This window comes from Balaenoptera acutorostrata, chromosome 2 (genome assembly GCF_949987535.1).
Source record: "Balaenoptera acutorostrata chromosome 2, mBalAcu1.1, whole genome shotgun sequence".
In the NCBI taxonomy this organism is placed as follows: Eukaryota; Metazoa; Chordata; class Mammalia; order Artiodactyla; family Balaenopteridae; genus Balaenoptera; species Balaenoptera acutorostrata.
The window spans coordinates 33,827,685-33,840,079 of NC_080065.1; the positions used below are offsets into that span (position 1 = coordinate 33,827,685).

At 36.5% G+C, this 12,395-nt stretch overlaps 1 protein-coding gene across 9 annotated transcripts in view; it reads right to left on the minus strand.

Annotated features, from left to right (window-relative positions):
* The window catches only part of CPLANE1 (ciliogenesis and planar polarity effector complex subunit 1), a 133,161-nt gene that overhangs the window by 96,081 nt on the left and 24,685 nt on the right, over positions 1–12,395 (minus strand). For all 9 annotated transcript variants that reach the window (XM_007192192.2, XM_057539758.1, XM_057539764.1 and 6 more), the window contains 4 exons: positions 11,131–11,304; positions 7,168–7,396; positions 5,932–6,071; positions 2,474–2,691 (listed from right to left, as the gene is read on the minus strand). In XM_007192192.2, the coding sequence (XP_007192254.2) occupies positions 2,474–2,691; positions 5,932–6,071; positions 7,168–7,396; positions 11,131–11,304 (761 nt within the window). The remainder of the gene's footprint in view (positions 1–2,473; positions 2,692–5,931; positions 6,072–7,167; positions 7,397–11,130; positions 11,305–12,395) is intronic.

Genomic DNA, 12,395 nt, shown 5'->3' on the forward strand with positions numbered 1-12,395 from the left:
GCCACAATTACTGAGCCTGCGTGTCTGGAGCCTGTGCTCCGCAACAAGAGAGGCCGCGATAGTGAGAGGCCCGCGCACCGCGATGAAGAGTGACCCCCGCTTGCCACAACTAGAGAAAGCCCTCGCACAGAAACGAAGACCCAACACAGCCATAAATAAATAAATTTAAAAAAAAAAAAAGAATGACTTTTCCCTTCCTCTTCCTGGAAAAATCCCATTATATTTCAATGTCACCTCCTCTGTGAAGCCCTCCCATTCTGTGCTACTATGACACTTTGCTCAGACTTCCATTATAGCTTTCACTAATCTATTCTTGCTGATTTATGTATCTGTTTCCCACACTATTGAGAACTACCCAGGAGCAAAGGCCTTGCCATATAGTGCATAGAGTAAACTCCAGTATGTGGTAGGATCCAACAAATGTTTCTTGAATAAACACAATTCAAGTCAGTAGCTACAGATTAATTTCCCAGAGAATGAGATAATGTGAGTACTGTAAACATTTGCTTCCCCAACCTTCTCCTACCATTGTCACTTCTTAAGAGTATTCAGTTTTTATTTGGGTATCTGCCCCTCTCCTACATAGCCAAATGATTCAAGGAGAGCTGATCCCATATCCCTAGCTGCCAAGGAAGGCCCTAGTCAACTGCCAAGCAGTACCTTGTATTAGCCCTAGCCAAGGTGTTTGATTCGAGGACAGGGAAGTGACCTCAGTCGCTCTTACAAGAGTAACTCTCAGTACTCTTGCTTGGAATGCTGGGAGAGAAATACTTTTACTGCTTTTCTTTCTCCCCTTCCCACTCCCTTTGGACATGGACAAGGTATCCTTAGAAGCTACTGGCAGCTATCCTGCTCCCACAAAGGGAGCCAGCCTTAAACTGAAGCTGACACCTTAGAAAACAAACTAAAAGAAAGAACCCAAGTCTTTGGTAACATAACTGGGCTTCTCAATTACGCCAGCCAATATTTACCAAGTTTTCTGTTACTTACAACCCAAGGGGTTCTAACTGATATAGAGGAACATTTAAGAGAAATCCTACCATTGAAGATTATTTTACTAAAAAATAATAAAATGAAGTACTACTAAGGATAGTTACAAAACTAATAACAGCATAGCATATCCAAAAATATCTTAAATGCTATTTCTAATTCCTAAACCAACATACTGAAGACTCAGATATGAAAGAGGAGTTACTGAGAAATACCATGGAATACTTATTCTTTCCATTTGTAATATATTACACCTGAAATATCAACAAATGAAATATTTTAACCTACTGAAACGTAACTTGAAATATAACAATGAGAATACAGCAAATAAGTCTAAAAAAAGAAAAAGAAAAAAAGTTGCTAATTCTGAAAAAGTAGTAAGGAAACAATACCAGAATCAATTTAAACTGCTAATTGAATATTAAAACAATTTAAATGTAAATAATTTACATTAACACTTTAAATCCTAAAACCAGCTAATTGTAATGTTATGATTTTCAATAAGAGCAGAGGAAAAGTTCCTGAGAGGAATACAGTATTGCTATTTATAAGACAGAACAATCATTTGAAAAGTGTAGGAGAAAAAAATGACCTTTCAAACCAAAGAAAAATCAAACTAAGTCTTTCAAAAGAGGCACAGACAATGAGATGAATAAAAGACTAAAATAATGTATGGCTTGGGACTTCCCTGATGGCACAGTGGTTAAGAATCCACCTGCCAATGCAGGGAACACGGGTTCAAGCCCTCCCTGGTCCCGGAAGATCCCACATGCCACAGAGCAACTAAGCCCATGTGCCACAACTACTGAGCCTGCACTCTAGAGCCTGCGAGCCGCAACTACTGAGCCCATATGCCACAACTACTGAAGCCTGCATGCCTAGATCCCATACTCTGCAACAAGAGAAGCCACCGCAATGAGAAGCCCACGCACTGCAACGAAGAGTAGCCCCCGCTCGCCACAACTAGAGAAAGCCCGCACACAGCAACAAAGACCCAACGCAGCCAAAAATAAATAAATAAATAAATAATAAAATAAAAAATAATGTATGGCTTCTAAATTCTGATATTCTTTATTTTGCTACCCTAAACAAATGTTTATTTTTTTTAAATCTGGATACAGAGAAATATCTCTTAATTTTGTTTTATTATTGAAATAATTTTATTTCAATAATTTTAACATTTATTGAATGCTTACTATGTGTCCTAGGCCCTAAAGTAAAAGCTTTTACAGGCTATCTCATTTAATACTCTCAATAATGCTGTCAGAGGTACTATCATCATCTTCATTTTACAGATAAGGAAACTGAAACATCAGTTTAGTACACTGCCCAGTATTACACAATAAATAAACAGCAAAGCTGGAATCCAGAAGTTAGCTTCAGAGCCTGCATTTTTAACTTGATGATTATTATCAAGTTGATTATTTAAAAAATTGGACAAAATCAACTTTAAATTAATTAAAAGATTAAGCACTAAGCTTACTTCACTAAGAATAGCTGGCTGAGGACAATACAATGGAGGAGCTGGAAGATACAAGCCGACTGGCACTAAGCCCCACAGTCTCTGACTGAAGTCCTTGGCAGAGTTTATCAGAAGCTGAAATGTCTCTGAAAGAATATCTGCATCAGCCATAACTGCTGCTTTCAGTACTTCCTGCACAGAACCAAATAGCAGATCTGCATCTTCTTCTTCAATGGGATCTAGCAAATACAAAATTACGTAAAGTAGTTAAAATTTATATTATATTTTTCATGCTATTTTGTAGGATAAAATTTCATATCTGAAAAAGCTGATTGCCAAAAATGAACATATTGGTTGACATGCAAAAAACCCAAACTTCTAGACAGAAACTTAATAAAGATTCTCTTACTTTTAAGATTATAGGTAATCAGAGCACAAAGACTTTTCCAAAATTATACAAGATACTGTAATAAGAATTATATAATAAAAATAATCTTGGAATATAGTCGTGACTCAAAAATAATAATAAAAGAGAAAATATTAATGGGAAAAATAAAATGTCAATAAAGACTCCAAAATAATATACAACATTAAATGAAGGCAGTGAGAGAGTAATTATTTTCTTTTTCATAATAGTCCATCACAGTACTTTTATAATAAAAAGGACTTGTGAAGCTAAAAAAAAACCCAGAAATATACGAAATAGTCATACAGTATGGCTTCAAATATATAAGTATTTGTATATATGGAGACATGTCTCAGAAGGCAAAATGCAGAGATGCAGGTGGCAGAATTGGAGACTTACGTACTTTTATATTAGGAAATATTTTAAGCATACTTTAAGGTATAGAATATAATATGAAAACACTCACATACTGACTATTCATCCTTGTCTGGTATTAACATGTTTCCTATATTCAATTTAGATTAAAAAAAAAATGTTGCAAATACAGCTGAAATTCCTTAGGTACCAATCTTATTTCACTTCCTCTCTCCAGAGGTAGTCACTATCCAGAATTTGGTGTGGCTCTACTGAAGCTCCTATTAGACATATGTTGTGTCTTCGTATTCTATACAAAGTTTAACTTCTCTTTCATATTTTCCAACTCTTTTCTTTATATCTATACATTTTTATCTCTCTATATATATTTTGTGTGTGTGTGTATATATACAGAGATAGATCAAATTTATTTTCCAGTTCACTAACCATCTGCTGAGTTTTTTGTTTTTAAATCAGTTTGTTGAGGTATAATTTACATACACTAAAATTTATCCTTTTTAAGTGTACAGTTCAATGAGTTTTGTTTGTTTTTTGTTTGTTTGTTTTTTAAAATATTTATTTGGCTGCACCGGGTCTTAGCTGCGGCACGCGGCTTAGTTGTGGCATGCGGGATCCAGTTCCCTGACCAGGGATGGAATCTGGGCCCCCTGCACTGGGAGTGCAGAGTCTTAACCACTGAACCACCAGGGAAATCCCCAGTTCAATGAATTTTGGCAAATCTATATAGCCTATAAGAACACTTTCATCACTCCAAAAAAGTTCTTATACCCTTTTGTTGTCAATTCCCCCCTTACTCCCATGTAACCATTGATCTGTTTCTTGTCCCTATAGTGTTGCTTTTTTTTTTTTTTTTTTTTTTATTTATGACTGTGTTGGGTCTTCGTTTCTCTGCGAGGGCTTTCTCTAATTGTGGCAAGTGGGGACCACTCTTCATCACGGTGCGCGGGCCTCTCACCATCGCGGCCTCTCTTGTTGCGGAGCACAGGCTCCAGACGCGCAGGCTCAGTAGTTGCAGCTCACGGGCCCAGTTGCTCCGTGGCATATGGGATCTTCCCAGACCAGGGCTCGAACCCGTGTCCCCTGCATTGGCAGGCAGATTCTCAACCACTGCGCCACCAGGGAAGCCCCTAGTGTTGCTTTTTATAAAATCACATAAATGGAATCACACAGTGTGTAGTTTTATTTCTGAGTTCTTTCATTCAGCATAATGGTTCTTCAGTTCATCCATGTTGTTGCATGTTATCAGTAGTTTGCTCCTCTTTATTATTTATTATTCCATTGTACACATAAATTGCAATTTGTTCTTCCATCCACAAGTTGATAAGCATTTGGGTTGTTTCAAGTTTTTGGCTATTATGAAAAAGCTGCTATGAACATTCATATACAGGTTTTTCAGTGGACCTATGTTTTTATTTTTCTTGGGTAAATACCTAGGGGTGGAATCCATTGACTTCTTCTCTTTGTTTCTGACCCCTGGAAATTTACCTTACTTTCTTTAAATCTTAGCCTTTAAATGCATATCTTTATATTTTATCTAGAAACACACTGTATCTATGTATTTATTGTGGGAGAGTTTTCAGATCATCTAAAACAATATATTGCCAGAACTGGAAGTTCAGACTGGGAATTTTTTAGTCCTTTTTTTCAAAATCAACTTTCATGTAGATATATTATCTTTTCATTTACTTAAAAAAAAAAACTTGACAGAAAATTATCAAAGAAATTTTCAGTCTGATTTCCAAGTATTATGAATTCTTTCCAGAAAGAGAAGTTATAATTAATAAGCTCTAGGAATCTGGAGAAGTCTCACTCCTTAATGGAGACAAGCACTAATAAAACAAAACAGCTATCCTGGTTTTATCATTAAATATATGACTTTAAGTAACAGACTTCATTACTTTTTGTCTAAATTTCCCCATCTTTAAAACAGATGAATTTTATAGAGCTCCTGGGTAAATCTATGTATTACATGTAATATTATATTATTTTTTTATAATACCACTCAGAACTTTTCAAAGTAAAAGCAAAAAACAACTCTATGATTTATGCATTAGGCAAGAGGTTCTAAGTACCCCTCGATGTCTGAGATTCTACGATTCTATGACTGCAAAAGAAAACAATCTAAATGCAGCAAAATACCACTAGTATAAAGAAAGGTTATGTATGGAAAAACAGAATATCATTCAGATACTGAACATTGTATTTTGAACTGCATCAGTTTGGGATGCTCCCATTAAGAATAAATAGCAAAATTTTTTGATAAGCTTATTACTTCAAAGCATTAATATATGTGTGGGTACTTAAAAGCTTTTTAAAATACCATAAGCTTGGGCTTCCCTGGTGGCGCAGTGGTTGAGAATCTGCCTGCTAATGCAGGGGACACGGGTTCAAGCCCTGGTCTGGGAAGATCCCACATGCCGCGGAGCAACTAGGCCCGTGAGCCACAACTACCGAGCCTATGCGCCTGGAGCCTGTGCTCTGCAACAAGAGAGGCCGCGATAGTGAGAGGCCCGCGCACCGCAATGAAGAGTGGCCCCCGCTTGCCGCAACTAGAGAAAGCCCTTGCACAGAAACGAAGACCCAACACAGCCAAAAATAAATAAATAAATTAATTAATTAATTAATTTTTTTAAAAAAAAACCATAAGCTTTACATTAATTAAGCTGATACATGTGTCGACCATACATAGGTAACACACCTGTAAACTGTTTGTATTTTGAGCCCATTTCATTTTTTGCTTCCAAAGAGGCTGGCTGACCTAAAAAACGCTGCAGTTTTTCCTGGAAAATCTGTGCTGGAGTCATATTTAATGGTAGATTCAGACCCTTTTTCCTGGACCTGAAATCACATCAAATTAAGGGAAAGGAATACAAATTTTGAAAAACGGAAACATACACACATCAAGAACTAAACATGAAATTTTAAAGAACAGAGAAATTCACTTTATTCATTCTGTATTTAGACAAAAAATAAGCAAGGAAATACTGTATTAAGGATAGTATTAAGGCTTTCCATAATTATGGTACTAATATATCTCCTCATCCTTACCTCCCACTGCTGCCCTACATACGTACTCTATCCAAACCAAACCAAACTTGCTTTTGCCATATGCCTCTGCTCACGTTTGGAATGTTCTCTCTCCCTACAGCTACTCAGTTTGTCAAGATCCCATCTTCCCTTCAATGCCCATCTCAAATGACATCTCCCACATAAAGTATTTACTGTCCTTCCCTCACTTGATATTATTGCGCTCCCTACTGTACCACGGGCACTTTTCTTACCATACTATGTAAATTATGATAATGTTTTGTCCTATTTTCTCTATTAAACTATAAATGCCTAAGCATAGAAACTATGTGCCATTTAAGTTTACAATCCACTAAAATGCCTGGCATAGAGCTTGGTACAGAGTGGTTACTTAATAAATAAACAGACATTGAATTATTGAATTAAAAAAATATAGAAGACACAGCAATACCATAACCTTCAGAATAGTTAAAATATAGGGATTGGTTTGATTAGCTTAAAACTCAAATCCTGTTTGGGAAAGACAAACTCTCCCATTGACTATAGGCCCTTTGAGGGCACTACTAACAAATTAATGTGCTAAATAGATGTTTTAACACCATAAGTAAGCCTCTGATCTGTCCAATACAGTAGCCACTAGCCGCATATAGCTCTCTAAATTTAAATTAATTAAAATTAGATGGAAAATCCAGTTCCTTGGTCTTACTATCCACATTTCAAGTGCTCAATAAATACATGTGGCTAGCAGCTATCAGACTGGATAGCACATACAGAATACTTCCATTACTGAAAAAAGTTCTATTGGACAATGCTGAACTAAGGATTCCACAAAATGCGTAAATACCAGCAATGAGTGAAATAAAAAATATTTTAGATGACACCATCATACTTTCCTAAAAATACATACCTTGTGAAATTGCTATCATGTTTACAGAACAGTTGCAAGGCCACACCAATGGAAACAGACGTCTTCCAGTCTCCAAGTTTATGTGCCAACCACACAGCTTCTGGAACCAGGCCACCAATAAATAATAATTCAAGGGCATATTCAACTGTCCACACATTAGAAAGATTCTGCTCTCTAACAACACTGGCCACCTTCGAGTGTTGCAAAGGAATAAGTCGAAAGGGCTGCTCTGTGAGTAAATTAAGGAAAATGGATTTTACAATTATATATACAAGAACTCATACCTCCTTATATAGATCTCTTCAATCAGTATTTCCTACACAAAACCACAACAAGGAAGATACATACAAAATGGCCTAAAATAATGCTTAACATACTTTAGAATAGTTTTTTTAACACTGAACACTGTGTCTCTTTAGTGGGTCATGAAGCAAATGTCAGCATTCCTAAAAAAATGAAACAGAGTAGACATAGAAACAAAAGAGTATCAGAATGCATTACACAAAATAAAGGTAAATAAGTACAGTTTAATGAAACTTTTTGGTCAGATAATATAAACATACACACACATGTAAATGTACCGGTCACAGTGTACAGTTTACTACTGTGGGCTGCTCTGAAACATACAGCTATTTCTCCTACTGCATATGAAATTTGGAGGGCAGAGACTGCATTTTACCTGACTTTGCATTCCTCATAGTGTCATGGGATAAAAAACTAGTCTGAGGTAATACTCAAGCATATTAAATGTTCAATGTATTAGTGTTTAACAGAAAGTAGAAAACTGTGATTTTCAGTAATCCTGAATAAATGACAAGATTTCAGTCTGGCCTGAGATTAAATACAAAGGGTAATAATATCCTTCTCCCCAGCCTTCTGTATCTTTCCCTAATTAAAGTAACTTGAATGAGAAATTTGAAAATACGATGACAGAACTGTTATCTTTTAAAAAATACATATTGCTAAGATTTTCACTCACTCCCTCAAAATAAAACTGGTAATTAGTATATGTAGGTTTTTGCTCCTTGAAATGAAATGATTAGTTTCTTATGTGATCTGCATAGGCTCTGCCCACACCAAGCACTAACATTTTAGCTCTTTGACAAAGATATGGAAAGAAACGAAAAATTTAGTCAATCAATGACTGTATGATTCTGCATAGCCAGGAGATTGATGAAATTTTTCCAGTTTTTAATTCACTATGAGTAAGGCACTGTACCATTAAAAGAACCTGAATGATTTAATTTTCTGAAAATTTTACTGCTTTCACACAGCAAACATCATACCAAATAAGCAACTCAAATCCCCAATACATTCTGCCACTAGTTCTGATTTAAAAGATTAACATGAAATATATTCTAAGTCAAGCCTGCTAATATCATTTTTCAAGACAGAGGGAGATTAAAGAAATTAAAGGATATATACCAACTTTCAGATATTTAAATTTTCAACAATCATAGTCTAGTCTCGGGCATAGGAAAAGAACACAAAGCCTTCTCTCCTACTCTCTCCTCTAACTGGGAAGAGATTTACGTAGGGAATAAAAAGGTGTGTCTCTGAGCTTTTATGAATGTTTATGAATCTGCCCAGAAACAATTCAATAACTCTGTCACTTTTCTTCACAAAGTGTGATAAATATCAGTCTCCCTTAGGTATGTAAAGTCATCTGTAAAGATAAAAATCATGAGCAAAGAGCAAAAGTCCTATAATATTGTAGGACAGAAAGATAAGAAATAAAGACAAATCTTCTGAATATAAGGATTGTACCTTTTTTTTTTTTAGATTTTTCTAAAATCCACATGAGGGCTTCCCTGGTGGCGCAGTGGTTAAGAATCCACCTGCCAATGCAGGGGGCACGGGTTCGAGCCCTGGTCCAGGAAGATCCCACATGCCGCGGAGCAACTAAGCCTGTGCACCACAACTACTGAGACTGTGCTCTAGAGCCCGCAAGCCACAACTACTGGGCCCATGTGCCACAACTACTGAAGCCCACGCGCCTAGAGCCCGTGCTCCGCAACAAGAGAAGCCACCACAATAAGAAGCCCGCGCACGGCAACTAAGACCCAACGCAGCCATAAATAAATAAATAATATATTTTAAAAAATAAAAACCACATGAGTTCTGCCTCTCTCCTTTAGTAAAATTATATGGATTAAGGATACAATTTGTTATCAGAAACATTATTACCAAAAATAGGGAGCACAAGTAGTAAATACCTCAGTTGTGACAAAATAAAGAGAGCTTAAATGAAAAACTATTGTAATAATAATAAATAGTGTCAAATGTACAAGGAAATAAGTAATATCCAACTGAGAGGTTCAGTGAGAGGAAAGCATAAAGGTGAGAGAAAGAAGCACAGGCTGTTCTCAGGGAGAAAAGGAGGGAGCACCAGCTGAAACTGAGTTAGTGGCCAATGGAGAGGGAAAGGAGAGAAGGTAGATCCCGGAAAAACAGAGCACCTATTTCTCTGTTTACACCAGCTCTCTAAGAGAAGCCATAATCAGGTCAGGGCCAACTTTTCTTCCCCAGGGAAGCAGACACCTATGAAAAGGAACCTCTAGACAATTTCCTTTCTGATCCTACCTTACATATAAGGCTCTCTAGGGTCTAGAAGCTCCTGAAAAGCCTGATGACACTAGAGTCTAACATTACTGTTGAAGCATCCAAGTGGGTGGGGACAGGCCTCCACTCCCACCCACACCCTGAGAAAATTACATTAGAGTCCGAACACATAGCTCAAAATCCACAGATCTGTGATTAAATCTGATGACCACTTGTTGCTACTTCTATTAAACTTCTAATTATATTACATCTTGTACTACTATAATCTATGTGTGCCTGGTACATGTTTATCAGTTCATGTTATTTCCTGCTTAAAGCCCTCCAATCACTTCCCATTGTACCTAAAATAAAATTCAGATTTCATACCCTGGCTTACATCACCTGGCCATCTATCTCTGTCTTCATCTCATACCACTCTCTACCTCACCCTCTTTGCTCCAGCTACACCAGTCTTTCAGTTTCTCAGACACATCAAGTTTGTCCTTGCTCTAGAGCCTTTGCACAGGCTCAGGTTATAATGCTCTACGTCCTATGTGTCCATGGCTGGCTCTTTCTTGTCATTAAGAGTTCAGCTTAAATGTCACCCCCGCAGAGAGCTCTTCCCTAAATTCACCACCTGAACTACCGACTCAGTCACAATACATTTCTCTACTTCAGTTCTCTGCATAATAAGTATCACAATTTGATAGATCTTTGTTTATATATGCATTTATTTAATTTTCTGTCTCAATCTATTAGATGTAATTCCATAAAAGAACAGGTATTTCATCTGTTTTGTTCATGGCAGTTGGGATAAATCTGTTTCAAATGTCAAGACAAGACAAAACTACAGATGTTTTCATATTAATTTCATATGGTGCAAGCTAATATATTTCCAGCACCTACAACACTACTTGACACGTAGCAGGCACTAATAAAAATTACTGGAATGAATGAATATCATAGAAATCTGTGTACATGTTTATTTCCATTAGGGTAGGGCAGTTACCTCACACAGATTAGGTAAATTTTGACTCTATTAATGAAATGATTAAATAGAGCAAAGAAAATGATCCAAATAAAATTATAAAAGTAAACTGTCCAAATAAAATTAAATTCTAAATTAGCATCCTCAAAATTTGTTAAATTACCACATTTTTATAGCCCTTTTACTTTAAAAATGGAAACTTTATAAATGCCAATGTGTCCAAAATTTGCAATTTAAAAATACATATTCAATAAAAACAAGTCCAAAGCAATTACCTTTCTCAGATTATATTCATTCGTAAATAGTCACTTGCGTATCTCCTTAGCGTTCAGGCACTGAGCTAGAACAGTTTTATTTCCATAGACTAATGATCACCATATAATATGATTTTAAATATTATGTGCAAAAACAAGGCGAGAAAATTATTTGTTTACCTGTTTTAATATGAAGGGGAGGAAGAACATTCACATTGTGAGGTGGCAAAATGCAAAGCAGCTGATTGGTGAAATAGGCAGCCATGAAGCGAGCCATGGACTGGATAACCCTCACCGCCGCTTCAGGATGAACATTTCCAGTCACTCCAAACTCACAATGAGACTTCTCAGGAACTGCAGGATACACCAAATGACCAAAGGAGAGTCTGACCAAACTATCAAAAGTAGTAATATTTAAGTTCCCAACATTATGCAACAAGAAAATTATAATTACAACTTTTTTCTGAGATGAACGCCTATGGCCTACATAAGTTAACTTATAATAGCTATCTACACTTCTTGAAGACAATAGAACAAAAATAATTAGCTCATAATTACGAGCACATACACTTAGGAACTCTTTGTAACCTCAAGCTACTAGTTTTATCTAAAAACATGGAAGGATCTAAACAAACAACCCAGCCATAATGGACTTGCAAGTTTAGCATTTCATTATTTATTTTCCCTTCTTTCTTCCCTTTCTGATTTTCTTTCTTTAATGAAAGGAGGCAGGGTTTACTACAAAGATAATCTGAAAAGCACCAGAGCAGTGATTCTTCATGCTTTTTTCTGTACCGTTAGGTCTGGATATTATGATATACTTCCATTAGTAACAGTAACTCCTTACCGTAAGATTCTTCTGGGAGGTATGGACAAAAGGAACACGTGGAGTGGAGGGAGAAGGCAGGGGAGGGAGAGAGTCACATCACTATTTCTAGGGTGATTCTGATATAAACTAGTAGGAGCAAACATGTGTCATCCCTATTTGAAAATCAAAACTCAATAATATAAATTGGCATTCAGATATATGAAAATAAACAGTTAAAACTATTAAACACAGATAAATACTAAGTTAACATTAATTTTTATAAAATGTATGGCCCCAACAATGGCAAAGTATCTTTCTTTCTCAGAAGTCACTTGGGGGAATTCCCTGGTGGGCCAATGGTTAGGACTCCGTGCTTCCACTGCAGGGGTCCCGGGTTTGATCCCTGGTTGTGAGAACTAAGATCCCACAAGCCATGTGGCACAGCCAAAAAAAAAAAGAAAAAAAAGAAAGGAAGTCACTTGGTAGGTATTCACAATAATATTAAGTTCTATATGTGTATGGCCATTTCTATCTTGTCACTTCTTGGAAGCTTGTGCCTGGTTTCCTCCGGACTTCACCCCATGCTCCTTTTCCCTTTGCTGATTTTGCTTTGTATCCTTCCATTGTAATGAATCAC